At 36.0% G+C, this 16683-nt stretch overlaps 1 protein-coding gene across 6 annotated transcripts in view; it reads left to right on the top strand.

Annotated features, from left to right (window-relative positions):
• Positions 1–14050, top strand: part of ATP2B1 (ATPase plasma membrane Ca2+ transporting 1) — a 126233-nt gene extending 112183 nt beyond the window's left edge. For 3 of the 6 annotated variants that reach the window (XM_036097285.2, XM_036097286.2, XM_078076403.1), the window contains exons 19-22: positions 2869–2976; positions 4902–5084; positions 5501–5587; positions 10774–14050. In XM_036097285.2, coding sequence (XP_035953178.2) covers positions 2869–2976; positions 4902–5084; positions 5501–5587; positions 10774–11085 — 690 coding nt within the window. In that variant the 3' untranslated portion in view covers positions 11086–14050. Of the gene's footprint in view, positions 1–2868; positions 2977–4901; positions 5085–5500; positions 5653–10773 lie in introns of all 6 variants that reach the window. The other 3 variants (XM_078076405.1, XM_036097288.2, XM_078076404.1) reach the window with 3 other exon arrangements.
• The last annotated feature ends 2633 nt before the right edge of the window (positions 14051–16683 follow it).

The raw sequence follows: 16683 nt of genomic DNA, 5'->3' as shown, positions 1-16683 counted from the left end.
ACTTCCAACAAGTATTTTCTGGAAGTATTTTATTCAGGTTTATAAAAAAGCATCATTCATGTTAAAATTTTAGCTTTTACTTGCTATAAAATTGGATTTATTTTATCTTTTTAATATATGAGGACTGCAGAAAACTGAACTGCCTCTCTATCAAGCAAATCTGGTAACTTGGTTCCCAGCAAAGATTGATACACCCAAAGCAGTTTAATGGGAGGTACCATTCTTCAGTGCCTTATAAATAAGCCAGCACTACTCAAAGTGTGGTCTGTGGACCAGCTACTGGTCCATTTATTACAAGTCCACGGTGAGATAAGGAACACGTGTCAGAATATAGATCAACAGCTTCATTAATCACACTGTGTTTCAGGGGAGGGTTTTTTGTATTGTTGCTGGAGTGTGTGTTTGTAGTAGTAGCCGGAGTGATACTGTTCTGCAAACATGCATCGATTTATACTCTAGTGCCTATTCCTTATCTTCTTATCATGGAGCAGCACTTTGAATGGCACTTTTTTAGACAGTTTCAGCTGGGTAGGAAAACATGGCCCTTGATTTACACATATCTCATTCTGTTTGTTTCTTTTTTTTTTTTTTTTTAAGATTTTATTTATTTATTTGACAGAGAGAGACACAGCGAGAGAGGGAACACAAGCAGGGGGAGTGGGAGAGGGAGAAGCAGGCTTCCCGCGGAGCAGGGAGCCCGATGCGGGGCTCGATCCCAGGACCCTGGGATCATGACCTGAGCCGAAGGCAGACGCTTAACGACTGAGCCACCCAGGCGCCCCTCATTCTGTTTGTTTCTAAAACAGTCTAGCCAAAGTATTGATTGTAGAGCAGAGGTACCTGAAGGGAGGGCTTCACATTATAAATTGTATTAAATTCAATTTCTGTCTCTTTCATTCACTAGCTGATTTTTCTTCTTACCTCTTTTTGTTTTTTTGGACAGATCATGAAGTATATAATAATCCTTAATTCTTTGTAAATATTTTACCTCTCTTCTACTTGGTAGCAGTTAACACAGAATCGGTGTTTTCAAAATAATGTTTCATTGAAACATTGGTTCCTTCAGTTGCTCTTACATCCTCAGATAAGTATAGGAAATACTGCCTATGTTACTGCCTCTTGGAGTTTCTTAAAGCAACATAACATTATAGTTACAAGTATAAACTTAGGGGTCAGTCAGTCATCATGGGGTCAGATCATTGTGTGACTCTGACAAGCTGCAATTTCTTCATATGTGAAATGGGGATGATAATATGAGGTCACATCACAGAATTACTGAAGCATTGAGAGAGACCATGCACGTGAAACTCTGAGCTTACTCCCTGAGAGGGAAATACTTAGATGCTGGCTGCTTTTTTTTTTCTTTTCTTTTTTCTTTTTTTTTTTTTAATTAACAGCTCAAAGGCTTTGGGAAATCCTACAGTTAAGAAACTTGGTGGACTCTGTTTAATACAGCTACTTCTAAATTTTAGAAGATAGTACCTAATTCAAGGCTCCCTCAGCACACGTTTTGGAAATGCATCTGTGCCCAGTTACACAATTCTGTAGTATCATGCTGATCTAAGGTATATATTAAAGAGTATGTGGAAACTTAGTCTCTTGTTCTTAGAGGTAAATGCCACAAGTAATTAGACAGTTTTATTCCTTACAACTCTAAAATGCAAGATGATTTTTTCTTAGAAAACTGAATCACTCCAATCATATTAATCATGGATTATTTGCCTAGCATCTTAATATATGCCTTTTACGTCCTTATTATACCAAAAGATAAAGTTTAAATTAAAAAAAAAAAAAAAAAGGAAAACACTCACAGAAATAAACGTTTGAGCTTTCGTGCTTGTTTTCTTGGTTTACCAAAGAAAATTATTTTAGTTCGATATCTCTATTAAAATCAAAGCAAGACTGCCAGATTAGTTATAATTGACTGGTTGGGTTACTGAAAAAACAGTTGGGACTCCATCCGTACAAGTGTACAAATAATCTTGACTTTGAAGAACAGTGGAAATGACAAATATATATCACTTGAATTTGAAATCTAGTACAGCTACAAAGAACGGAGTTCATACCTTAAGAAGTTTTAAAATGTTAATACCAAATTGATTCTCTTCAACTTCAATATTAAGCAGCTACTGACTGCCATATCAAAGAGAAGTCTGTCAGACCCACAAGAAGGTGAATATTGATATTTAATTCTTAATATTCTTATGTACGGTTTTAGGTCCTTGAAAGTAAGGAGAGAAGCATAAGCACTATATTAAGGATTTTATCTATGCCGGTCATTGGACTTCTATTTATAGGGGAGAGCAAATTTCTGAGGGTGTACCACCTAAGTAAGCACCATATCTCATAGAACTTTGCAAATTCTTGTCCTCTCTTACCATTCATATTTGTCCTGACATCTAAATGTGAACTAAGAATGAACAGCTGTGTAGGAGGAAAACAAGAAAGATTGAATATTATGTTCACTTTTCGTAATATATGGTATTTTCCACAAAAGTACACGTCTTTCGTGGAAAGGCATAAATTATTCAGAGAATTATACTAAATACAAGGGACTGTAGTTACTTGGATCATATTGGAAACAATGTAAAGTTATTTTCCTGATCAGGAGATTTTTTGTTGTTGTTGTTTGTTTTTACTGAACATAATTTAAACATGAAATATATATGCATTTTAAATTTTGAGCAGAGATTTCAATTTATTTTCATTTGTCTTATTTTCAGCTGTGACTATGATAATACACGTCACCATCAGGATAATCGTTATTCAGCTTGAGTTTTAAAGGATACAGATTTGGGTAATTTTTGAAGTGTATGAAATGTAAAGTTTAAAAGATTTAAATAAATTTACTCTTGATTATTCCTCCAGATAATAATTGTGCAGTTTGGTGGAAAACCTTTCAGTTGTTCAGAACTTTCAATAGAACAGTGGCTATGGTCAATATTCCTAGGAATGGGAACGTTACTCTGGGGCCAGGTAAAAAGCTCATCATTTTTTGTTCAAACCTAAAGTGATTTTTTTTTTTAACTTTCCAGTGTGTGTTTTCCTTAATCAGTTCTGTTACTTAATTCTAAGTGGTTGCTGTTCTGGGTCAAGAAAGGGCATTCAGGGATATGGGGTTTTTTTAAATGTAGTATTTGCTCTCATGTTATTGTTTGTGATGGTTATGCCTCTGTAATAAAACACTTGAAAATTTCTTACATAGTTTTTTAATTTGTTTTTTAGAACAAGCTTTACAATAGTTACTAAGAGGATGCATTTTTAACTGGTTAAGACGCTGGGATCTGTGTCTTTTGCTGTGTGACCTATTTTAGCATTTTCAGAGTAAATATTTTTACAAAAATATTACAGTATTATATACTTCAGATGTTTCATCATTTTATTATCTAATTTAATCCAAAATACAGCTAAGGAAAAAAAGCTCAAGTTTCAGTTCACTTAGAGAATGTTTCCATAAAAAATAGTGGTAGCTGGATAAATGGGCCACAAAATGACATTTTCAGTTCTTTGGATTGATTGGCTTTAACAATATATGTATAAAATACAATGCCTGAAAATGAGATATACTTCATGTTTGGCATAGGCAGCTGATTTACGAAGGCATGTCATTAGTTTAAAAAGGTAACTGGTGACGGTGTGTGCACTGTTCACTTTAAGTCCGTTAACATTACTGAAAAAGTAACTGATAGTCTGTACTAATCATAAATGAAAGTTAACATATGTTATGACGTGCAACCGGTGTGAGCTAATGTACTGTCGTTCTACAAGTCAGTCTAAGTGAACGTTCGTCCAGGTTTTACTGAAACTTAACTCAGTCTTTATGTGCCTTTATCTTACCTTTTTCTTAATTGTGTTTCTAGGTTCTGAGGTTTCTCTTCTTACTCCTGTTGCGTGACTCATTAATAGAGATCTTCTTTTAAGTATTAGGATCCGTACTCGGGCCACCTTTCTTCATTGATTACCATTCTAGTTATTTCATAATGTTCCCTCATAGGCAAAACAGAACCCCACAACCTCCCAGACCATCTGGCTAATTTCAGGAAGAGGAAATTCAGAACAGCCAGCATACCCAACGGGGATCAGCTCCTGGCTTTGGTTGACGTTGTCTGTTGATTTTACGTGTGTCCTGGTAGAAGGAGCACTGATTCTGGTTGTCAGGAGACCTGTTCCACCTCTGTGAAATGCGGTGGTTGGACTAGAAGGTCTTTAAGGAGTTCTCATTCTGTGTGCTTGTTTCCTCCTGATGAGCCTGACTTCCTGAAGGAATGGCTGTTAACACTTAACAGTTTGATACATATTTATTACTATTTGTTGTCCTCTTTGTGTTTCCTGGGGCATCTGTTCCTGTTTGGTGTCATGATCAATCAGTATTAACCCAGTTTTAAAGAGTTTCATTTTGTAAAAACAAATACATTTAATAAGCAGAAAAACTATTTTCAGTTTAAGCTTGACGATTTTTTGGATTTTGGTATGTTTTTTCTCATTGAACTCTTTCAGCACTAATGAAAAATGAACTTGCTTTGCATCCAAAAAGGCCACCTGCCATTTTTGTTTTATTTTAAATAAATATAATTAATGTGAGTTTAAGTTAATATATAAGAGCATATTTGTGTACTTTACTGTCTTGAATGTCTTACTTAAAATATGAAAGCTGTAATCAGGTTATTTCCCCTCAGGAAAACGTTTTACCATTCAAACTGAAATCTTTTCTGTAGTTGAGAAAAGAACCTATTTTGTTGTTGTTGCTCTGAGAAAGCAAGCTTGACGGACAGGATCTCATTGCCTCGTTGGTGACAATAGTTGGCCACACTTGAGACTTCTTACGCCTTTTGTATTACGGTTGATTGGTTTAATTTTTTTCGGTTTTGATTTATTTCTAAGTTCTTTCCCCTGTGTTGTAGCTTATTTCAACAATTCCAACTAGCCGTTTAAAATTCCTAAAAGAAGCTGGTCATGGAACACAAAAGGAAGAAATCCCGGAGGAGGAGCTTGCGGAGGACGTGGAAGAGATTGACCATGCTGAAAGGGAGCTACGGCGCGGCCAGATCTTGTGGTTTAGAGGCCTGAACAGAATCCAGACGCAGGTATGGGCCTGGCAGAGAGGTACGAGCGGCCGGCGGTGGGCACTGGGCACGGCGGTGGGAGCACGGGGGCCCAGGGCTCTGGGACCTGGGGAGGAGGTCTGAATGCGCTCCTTAACTTCCTTTCTAGCCTTCCCAACCCACAAAACTTACTCTTTTTGAAAAATAATACTGGTGCCTGGAATGAATGAAAGTTTTTAACTGATGGTGAAGGAATGTGTCTATATGCCCCTCAGCTCCTTTTTTCCTAGCTTCCCCCCGCCCAACCTTCATCTCAAAATGCTACTCTTGCCTATTTATCTGCTCTGTAAAAAGTGCCTTTTTCTTTACTTTTTATATGTTGATAGATGGGATGGTCCTTTCTCTTGTTCTCTCTCTCTCTTGCTGAGCAAGCTGTCACAATCTCTGATTCCTTGCAGATGGATGTAGTGAATGCTTTCCAGAGTGGAAGTTCCATTCAGGGGGCTCTAAGGCGGCAACCCTCCATCGCCAGCCAGCATCATGATGTAACAAATATTTCTACCCCTACACATGTAGTGTTTTCCTCTTCTACTGCTTCTACTACTGTGGGGTGTGAGTGTGTGTTCCTAAGTGCATGAAATTAACATTTCCTACTTCACACACCTAACGGTTCTCATTTTCTCCTTAATGTTTAAATTCATCGTTCAGGCTTTTCATAAAGCTTTCTTTTCGTAAAGTGGATTGAGACCTCAAAGTGTTGTCGTTGTTGTTGTTTTATTTCTTAGAGGGCTAGATAACAGGTGAAACAATTGCAACCAAAGATGAGATAGGAAATCCGTGAGCTCGTCTCTGTGCTAACTCTGATAGTTAATACGGGGAATAAAATGGTAGCTTAGAATTTGTGAAACTACTATAAATTTTTGAGTATATGCCTTTCAACACGTTGTTCATCCTGCATGGTTTCCAAAAGCATGTGATTTGAGAAACTGATCTAACAGAACCGAGAAATTACATTTTTAAAGCTAAAAATGAATCTAACATTTTGACTTTTATCTCGTTCAGTTGACAAAGTTTTTTTAAGTTGGCACCCTGAAGAAAAGATCTCAGTATATAGCCAGTTATTTGCCTTCTTAGCCTAGATTTTGTGGCCTTGCTTTGAATTTATTTATTTACTTATTTATTTTTGAGAAGGGGTCCCTGTGTAAGTTTCAAAGTTCTGTGGTATTTATGGTTTTTTTTTTTCATTCATATAATCAATTTAAAAGTGCATCCTCGATAAGAAATGTTCTATTAAGTTTTCCAAGGAAGTAGGGAAAGTGTATCATTGATTAATTCTTAAACCATTACATGTCATAATTTCTGTTAATTGACTAGAATAATATATCTTCTTTCAGGTTTTTAGTAAATGGCAAATTCCCCAAAAGCCTTTTAACCTCTTGTCATCCTTACTGTGCATTACAGTCTTGATTTCATGGTAGATTCTCAGAATATTGGAGGCAGTAAAGATAAAAACCCACCCCATCCCCAAAATCAGCTGGAATACCTATGCTTAATCTTGTATTTGGGCAGAGACCCATCTTTTCCATTTGGTCCTCTGCCAGTTAAGGACTAGGAAACAAGAGAAAGCTGGAGAGAGGATGAACTGAAGAAGAAAACAATGCTATTTTAAGGAGGACAGTTTACTCAGTGCCTGTTTGTTCACTGTTTGCTTAAGTAATTTTCATTTGTCATTTTTGACAGTGTTGTAGAACAGGCAGAACAGGAACCACTCTCCCATTTTGCAGGTGTGAAAACTGGAAGTTTAAATGACTTGTCCATGGCTAATAAGCAGAGGTAGCATGATGTGTGGCAAAGAATAAACAAGTACTCTAAGGACAAAACAACTCTGTTAGACAGGATGTTAACATTTACATACATGGACAGATAGGAATCTTTCTTTTAAAAATTACCCTGGTTCTGCACCTTACCCAAATGAAATGGTGTTATATAAATTGCCTGGCATTATGCCTAGGACAGCTAATGTCCCAGTTACATCCCTCCCTCCCTGTATCTATGGATTTCGCATCATTCCTGGCTCTTGAGGGCTTATTACCACTCATCCTTTCATCTCCTACTACTGATTAATGTTTCTTTAGTTGTGATCTGTAAACACTTGGCTTCGGAAGGCCTACCGTATGCCAAGGCCGTGCTAGGAGGTCCAGACTTGGCAGTCTGGTATAGGAACAAAAAAGTAGTTGCGAATTTCTACATGGTAATGAAACATGGAATATTACAACAGAATCTGTCACCCACTCTGGGAAGTCAGGAAAAATTACCCAAAGGAAGTAACTCCCAAGCTGACCTTGGTAGACATGTAGCAGTTGAGGAAAGCAGGCCTCAGTGACAGGCACTAAAACTAATAAAATGTCAGGTGTTGATGAGACTGGAGTGGACGGTAGGGGCAGGAGTCTCTGTATATCCTAAAAGAAGGATGCAAAATGAAACTTTATCCTGGAAGACTCCCTCAGAATTTTATATTTGAAAAATTTCAAACCGACAGACAAGTGGAAAGATTAATACATGAATACCCTTCACCTGGATTTACCACTACTTAATAGTTTATGATGTCTGCTTTATCTGTTTATATATATGTTTATATTAGTATATACATTTTTTCTGTACCATTTGAAAGTGACAAAGATGCTGACATTTCATCTCTTAATACTTCAGCATGTACCTCCTAAAACTAAGTCTCCTCTATAATCATACTGTATTATCACATCCAAGAAATTTAACATTGATCTCATTCTATGGTATACAATCCCTATTTGGATTTCTCCAGTTGCCCCGAAAATGTCCTATATTATAGCATTTTTGATCCATTTTCTCTACATTTATTTATTTATTTATGTTATGACATTGACTTTTTTTTTTTTTTTTTAAAGAAACCAGGCCAGTTGTCTCATCCTACATTATGGATCTAATTGTTTCCTTATGATTAGCTTCATGTTAAACTTTCTAGACAGATTTATCTCGTGGGTGGTGTGTGTATTCATTTTTATTTCAGCAAAATTTTGAATAATTGACTCTTCATTTGGAGGTTGTCACATGACCTTAGGTATGCTGTCTTTACTCTGTTTCTGTATAATTGTGTTCCAGACCTTACATTAAATCTCAGACCCACTGAAGGCCCCTCCTGACTCAGAATCTGCAGTTTAACAAGATCCCCAGGTGCTTTGCATGCACATTAAAGTGTGACAAGCCCTGGCATGACATTGATACTTGTGAACTAACACTGTTTTAGGTTTGTACATGTATTAACTCACTAATGAATGTCCCATAACAACCCTATAAGGTAGGTACCACTGTTATTTTCCATTTTATAGTTGAGGAAATTGGTTTGCGTAGGAACGGTTCCTCAGCTAGCAGGTGACAGAGCTGGAATTCACACCCAGACCTTTAACCTCTGTCTTCCTCGCTTCACCATGCTATACTCTTATAGAGCTAAGTGAGCAAGAAGTAAAGCAGCCTACAGCAGACAGGGCTTGGTAAATGCCGGAAGACAGCTTTGAGGAGAGAGATTTTAATCCGTTTTAATCAGAACTGAGCATATGTTGTTGCAAATGGCAGAATTCCCTTCTTCTTAAGGCTGAACAATATTTCCTGTATGTAGGGACACCTGGGTGACTCAGTCGGTTAAGTGTCTGCCTTCGGCTCAGGTGGTGATCGCAGGGTCCTGGGATCGATCCCCGCATCGGGCTTTCTCAGCAGGGAGCCTGCTTCTCCCTCTGTGCTGCTCCCCCTGCTTGTGCTTTCTCTCTGACAAATAAAAATCTTAAAAAAAAAATTCCTTGTATGTATATATGCCACATTTTCTTTATCTGTTCATTTGTCAGTGGACACTTAATGTTGTCTCCCTATCTTGGCTATTTATAATGCTGCAAGGAATAAAGGAGTGCAGGTATATTTTAGGGGCACCTGGGTGTCTCAGTCGTTAAATGTCTGCCTTCAGCTTAGGTCATGATCCCAGGGTCCTGGGATCGAGCCCTGCATCGGGCTCCCTGCTCCTCGGGAAGCCTGCTTCTCCCTCTCCCACTCCCCCCTGCTTGTGTTCCCTCTCTCTCCCTGTGTCTCTCTCTGTCAAATAAATAAATAAAATCTTAAAAAAAAAAAAATGCTGATTTTAATCCTCTGGGTAAATTCCCAGAAGTGGGAGTCTTAAAATAGTCAAACTCCTAGAAATGGAGAGTAGAATGGTGGTTAGGGATAGAGAGAAATGGGGAAATGTTTATGAGGGGGTGCAAAGTTTCAGTTAATGCAAGACCAGTAAGTTCTGGAGATGTAATGTATAGCATGGTGACTTTAGGTAACAATACTGTACTTATATACCTGAAATTTGCTAAGAGGGTAGAATCCTAATTATTCTTACCCCCCCCACACACACGGTGACAATGTGTAGTGATGGATTATGTTAATCAGCTCGACTGTCATGATTATTTCAGTGTGTATATGTATATCAAATCATCAACTTGTACATCTTAGATATATACAATTAAAGAAAAGAGGTGGGCATAAATAAATGTTACCTTTTTAAAAAATATATTGAAATGTCCATTTGAAGAAATTTGTTAATTTTTCCATCATCATTGTCTTATGAGATGATTTTGATGACTGTTTTTCTGGAATGTCAGTATTCGTGATTTCTCTTAACATTTATGATAAATGATGTCTTCATTACTAAACAGTATTCATTAGAATCAATGCAAAAGCAAACCTGTGTTTGAATTGATATTGAGTAGATGCTCAACTATTTGGATTTTGTCCCTTTTTTTGTTTTGAAAGTCTGTATGACACTGGGTTACTAAGACCTAATGTCAATGTGCGCAGCAGTGTTTTTGCGTTAATTACCCATTAACCTCTTTTCATCTATACAGCCGACTTCTGTATGGGGGGGCGAGTGGTTGGGCTATATGTTTAAGGGCAGAAATACCAAAAAACCTTGTGTTTTTGCGAAATTGTTGACAGGAGAATTCCAGAGGGTTTGGGTTTTTTGTTTTAAACCTGTTCTTCCCAGTGAACTGTAGTATATAAAGTGATTTAAGTTTTAATATTTGTAGAGAAAAACACTAATGCTTTATAGACAAATGGCATATACTCAAATATTTATAGCTGTTTAATGGCATTTTATAGATATTTATTTGGGTTTTGTCTTTTTTTATTTTTTAAGGGAATAGTGGGGTAGATGTGAGTTCATTGTGGCACTCAGCTTATATTTGCTTGGCTTTTTCATAGTTGGTGACACCCTAATTCCTAGCATGATAAATAGTAACCCTTTGTGCTTGACTTTGTTTAACTTACTTGAATTGTTTTCAAAAATTACTTTTTTTTTTATTTTAAAAATCAGCTAAAGCTTGTGTATGATCAAGTTTTTGTTTTGTTTGTTTGTGTTTGTTTCCTTAGGGAAAAAAGTCCTATAAAATGGCTATTAAATTTTTAGCCAGTGACAATGAGATTTTCTCAGTATTACTTTGAATTCTGTAATTCTTAATTCTTAGAGTATGTGGTTTTGTTGTTCTGTAGTGTCCTACTAAAATACTCATTTTTTTTACAGTGTATTGCAAGTTCCACTGCATTACATGCAAATATGATTCACTCATACCTAGCTGTTTGTGGATTCAAACTCATAAATGAAACATTTTTAAATTAAGCTAATAGTATACTGACGTCTTTCTGTGTTTTCTGATATTTACAGATTCGAGTGGTGAATGCATTTCGTAGTTCTTTATATGAAGGGTTAGAAAAACCGGAATCAAGAAGTTCGATTCACAACTTTATGACACATCCTGAGTTTAGGATAGAAGATTCAGAGCCTCATATCCCCCTTATTGATGATACTGATGCTGAAGATGATGCTCCTACAAAACGTAACTCCAGTCCTCCACCCTCTCCCAACAAAAATAACAATGCTGTTGACAGCGGGATTCACCTTACCATAGAAATGAACAAGTCTGCTACCTCTTCATCCCCAGGAAGCCCACTACATAGTTTGGAAACATCACTCTGATTGTAAGCTGAATGTTAACACACTAGCTGCATTGTAAAGAAACAAATTGAAACTGGGTCTTTTCACATATTGTGATGGACAAGATCGTATTCTTGTCTTTGGACTTCAACAGAAGACACACTTGTACGAATGTAGATTTATTTTTTTAAAAAAAAAAAAAAGCAAAGCTTTCTGCCAGACTGAGGGTGCTTTTTGGGGGGTGGGAGAAATGAACTGACAGATAAACAGTAACTCAGCATATGCTGACCTGTGGATCATCAGTAGTACCTAAGAATGGTCCTGAACAGTGTATTAGCAGAGCTTTAGTTTATCTCAATCCTTGGTGGGAGAGGGGGAGGAGTACAGCTGGGCAAGCAAGCAAAGAGCCCTGGATCATTGAATTGATACTTTAATTTCTGCTGTTGGCTGTTAATAATTTGGATTATTTATGTTTATAAATGATACAGATCTGTTTACAAGGTTTGTAGATACTTTTTTTGTTCCTGTTCATAGATGGGAAGCTTCCTTATAACTGATGCAGAGAAAAATTAGTCCTTCAAATACTGCTGTATTTTCAGGAAAACAAAAAGGGGTGTTTCTATTGAAACTGTACTAAATTTTTGCCTACAATTTACCTTGTTAAATATTGTAGATAAATTGCTAATACTAATAGCCAAATAGATAACACTAATGCTTTGTTTAAAAAAAACCAAAAAAACAAAACAAAACAAAACAAAAAAACATGAGCAGTGGTGTTTAATGAAGTTATGGCATCTGTCCTAATTAGTTTCTTAAATACATTTACTACTTAATGGTTTTGAAACAACTGTTTAATTTTTAAAATTTTTGAAAACTTGCTAATAACCTTTGTTCAGAATTTAGTAGACTGTTTAATGTGGGACATCAACTACATAATGAAAGATGCTTGAAATGCTTTTGTTATTTCAGGCAAATCAAATTAAATCAAACTATCAAACTACAAGAGAACCTTAGTCCTTTTTGTTTTTGTCTAAACATGTTAGCTCAGTGATGTCTTGGTGAACTGTGAGTGAACTGTATTGATTTTTCTAATAAATCCTTAGAAACCTTCATACAGCATGAGGGCTGTTGGCATTTTGAAAAAGGTTAACAGGTAGAAGCATACATGTTTTCCTTTTGTTTTTCAGACTTGTTTGTAAACATAAATATGCCCTTTTATTAAATAAATACACAGCGATGTTTTTTTAAAAAAAGAAATTTCAGCTTCTTTACTTAATTCTGCATATATAGTGCATCAGTCTGTTCTCTTTAACCACAATTGGAATAAATTTCAAGATGGTAACAGCCCCATGAAATAACCGCTTTAATTCCCCCGGTGGTAAATATCTAATAGAATCACATTAAGAAAATCATTGCAATTTCACCATTTGACATATTCTCCATAGAATTTGGATTGCCTAAAATAGTCTCACAGTCTAAAAAAAACAATAATAATGATCACCATTATCTTTGATACATTTATTTTATTTGTAAGTGGCCAAATAAATTAGGTAAAATGAGATTATATGAAAAGGTGGAAACGGTCCTAAAATATGTATAATTAAATACAATAATTAACCATATGCTTTCGGAATGCCCATCTCTAAGACAATTGGGTTATTTAAGTCTTTGTTTCTTTTGTCGAACTTCTCCCCTTTTTTGCCTCTGTCTTTACCTTTTAGGAACTGGCATTGTGTTAGGGCCCAGATTTCACCAGGTATACGATCCTCAGGCTGACATAAAGTTTACGAGGACTATGACATCTGAGCATGCTGACCTAGCAAAGAAATGTTTAGTTGATGGTGCTTGATACTTCCGGAGGGTGGGGGAAAGTCTTTTTCTCTCCATCAATCCTTTGCAGTAATCCTCTGCAAGTCTTTAGAAACACATTGGCTCTGTCAGCATTTGTAATTGTACATTTATTCATCAGGTATTTATAGAGAATCATACTGTAAAAAGAGGTAGCATGATATGCTGGAAAGCATACGAGGCTAGGAGTCACGACCTGGTTTCTAGTCTTGGTTTTGCCATTAACGTGCTGCATGACCTTGGGAAAATCATTTACCCTAAATGAGGGTGGTGGACTAGACTATCTTGAAGAACCCTTCCAACTCTTAAAAATTGACCCTAGCAACTGGAGAAGCCTACAAGGCATAGGGAATAGAGAAAAGGGAAATGTTTTCAGTTTTCTTTTTTATTTTGGTTATGCTTAAATATGAATGTAATTTCCAAAAGATTTAGACGTGCATGTGCTTTGGAGGATTTGTATTGAGCTTTTACAGTATTCATTTTTCAACTCAAGGCAATGGCTTTTTACACCAACTCTAATCCATAAACGGGTCTTAATGACATCCATGAAGTAGTAGCAAGACATGCTTAGTGTGTATTTCTCTCTTTGAGACACTGTAATTTCTACCAGAAATTTCCAGAGCATTATGTAAGTAGAAAAAAATGCAAGCAAGCTGTTAAAAGATCTTGGATCCCATTATATAGTATGTATAGCTGAAATCAGCATCTGTAATTCAATCATTTTTTCTCTTTTATCCTCTAACCAAAAAATTGTTTAATTTTGCATCCCAAATGTTTTTAATCTTTGTATATTTTTTAAAAATCCTTTTCTCCTCATCATTGCCTTTTTTGTGGTTGTAAATAGACTTACTTGCACTTTGAAGATGAGTTACTCCTTGTCATCTTACAAATATGTGATATGGTAATTTTCATAACAGATGTCAGTTTTGAACCAAGAAATGGTGATTTGTTTATAAGAAAAAAAAAACTGGCTTCATTTCTGTGAAATTGCTCTTTGAAAATTTCTTTTTACACGTGTAAGCCAACTGAGATACCGTGATGGTGTTGATTTCTTTCAATGATGCTTACCATCTATTTTAGCCACTGAGCCTTTTATTATTTGTCTATTTGTAAAGTTTATTTGTCTTAACTCATTTAATAAATATACTGTTTATCTGTTTCTGAATGGGGACTGAACTTTTTGAATAATTGAAATTGATCAGAGCATCATATTTTGGAATTACCTTTTTCTACTTGAAATTTTAAAAATCTGGTTGATGAAAATTCTATAATGTACTTGAAATGTTATGGTTGTGTTACAGTGAATCGGTGTTCTAATATGCATGATCTTGCCCCTAGACCGAAAGTGGGTATGTTGTCCTCACTCTCCTACCCATAGTCTTCTATCTGTACAGCAACTCTGGATCATTTCTGCAGTCTTATGAGCATGTAATCTTTCGGTCTTAGAAAAGATTAGTTATTCACAATAACTGTTAGAACTTCTTTTTCATTAAATGATCCAAACTTGTCAATAGCAATTATCTGAACTCTGTGGTAACAAAATTAATCAAATTACCCTTAGTTGGTTTTTATAATAAATTATTAACATAAATTAGCAACTTTGTTGAAATACTGACTGAACTTTAAGTGATTATGAATACCATATTTTTCCATTTAGTAAAAATTATTAGTAAATTATTGAGTCTATGTAAGTACCACATTTATGACATGAGAGATGTTTTCCATTTTATCAAGTTAGATTTTATATATATGTATTATGTATTAGGATTAAATTTTGAATGAAGTTCCCTTTGTAAAATTAACTGAATAAGAAAGGAGAGTTTCTGTAAGTCTTTGCTCATTGCCATTTTTCCTTCCCCATGGTTCAGAGAACTGCCCTATCACAGCTGCTTTTTTCTTCTAACCTCTACCACTGTCCAGACTCTCTTGCCCAAATCCCATATCAACCTTTATATTTTCAAAAGACGATGTTGCGCTCATAGACCAAAAAAAGAGATACTTTATTAGCATAATTAATACCACCTACCTAAAAATAATCTTTGAAACATTCTTGAAAAATAATCTTTCTTTTAAAGAATAAGCATTATAATAATACTTTCATAAAGAGTGTTTTCGCGCAGGAAGGGAAGTTGTGACCGTATTCCTGTATTTCTCTCATCAGTACATGTCAAAAAGGAAATTGTCTCTATCCTTATAATGTAATTTCCTTTTCAACAGACTGATAATTTTGTCCCCTAGACTCTCAGTTGGGAGTTTACTGTCGTGCTTTTTGTCTTAACTACTTTAACATTTTCCCTTTTTGTTAGAAAAACACTTCAGCCTACAGATGTTACACTAAATGTAGGCATATTTCATCTGTATTCTCTGAATTCAAAGTATCATTATTGAGCTGTGTAATATTAATAGTTCCAAACTGGAAATTTAAGAAATGTGCGTATGTGCTTATACAGTATCTGTCTTTGGCACAGCTTTCTTAACCACTATATCCTAGGAAAACTGGTTCCAGAATCAGGAACCTAAGTCCGGGTGTGGGTTCCCTGCAGGAAGACCCTGAGATTCTCTTAATTTAAGTCAGAGTTACAAGGACCGCGTAATTTCCAAATTGCTTTTCAGATCATTAAGTGTAAGCACTGATACTTTCCTTAGGCATTAAGAGGAGTATCATCACACATAAATTAATAATTACAAAGTACTTGATATAGGCTAAGCACTTTGTGTAGATGATGTGAATCGCCCCGTGTACTACTGCTGCCATTTTACATACAGGGAAACAGGCGTGAGGAGTTTACACAGCTTTGCTCTGGGTCACATTGGCAAGCCGGGGATTCACACTCAACGGCACACCACCTCCAGAGCCCAGGCCGGTAGCTACCGCTCTTCTGCAGTCCGAGCACCTCGCCATCCTGAGTCAGGGCCCAATACCTAAAAATCTGTGCTTAACTTTTAAGTCTCCTTTGTTGTACTTTTCTGATGTCAGATGCTTCACAGAGAATCTGAAGAATCTTCGTGAGCTTCCTGGAGGATAGCTCAAGACCAGAGACTGAGGCAGAGGGTCCCTGACTAAGTTGTGTAACCCATGCTTTCCTTAGACCCCCTGTAACTGAAGAGTCACAGTTAAACTCAGTAGAAGGGCGTTCTTACTAGCATACTTTGATTAGAGAATTTTGTGGTTCATTACTTTTAAGATCTATTTATTCTAAGTTCCATAGATAACCTATTAATTTAACAGGTCATTGCTTTATTTCCTAAATAATTTGGAATGAAAATTAGCACATTGAGGATACAATCTGTATTTTTCTTGAAATTTGTGAAAGAATAGGATCTACCTAGTTTTGCGTTTTTTGGAAAAATCATTTTGTCCTTTTTAAATGTGCAATCTTTAAAATAAAAATTGCAGCCAATATTTCACTACTGTTTTAGTACCATTTTACACTGATGTTGTTTATGGCTTATGAGTAGTCAACTGGCCTCCCTTATAGTCTTAAAAATGAGGTGCTTGCTGACTTACATAATCTTTAAGGTAACATTTATCTTAGTGAATGAAGAAAAAATATATTAAAGCAATCTTTTTCTGTAAGGCTACTTTGGAGATACATAAATATTTAGTCTAAGTCATACCTTCACGAATAGCTTGAGAATGAGTATTAAAAAAGTAAGAATGGGACCTTAGGGAGACCTGTGGTATCTGAGGTTAGCAATTCAAATAAGGATGCTTCTAATTTATCTAGTATTCTAAATCTTTTAACCATAAGCCTGCTCTCATTTAGCTTCAGACCCTCTGAGGAGGGTAAG

The sequence above is a fragment of the Halichoerus grypus genome, chromosome 6, assembly GCF_964656455.1.
Source record: "Halichoerus grypus chromosome 6, mHalGry1.hap1.1, whole genome shotgun sequence".
Taxonomy (NCBI): domain Eukaryota; kingdom Metazoa; phylum Chordata; class Mammalia; order Carnivora; family Phocidae; genus Halichoerus; species Halichoerus grypus.
The sequence above is the reverse complement of the archived record's forward strand: the minus strand, read 5'-3'. Positions and strand labels throughout refer to the sequence as shown.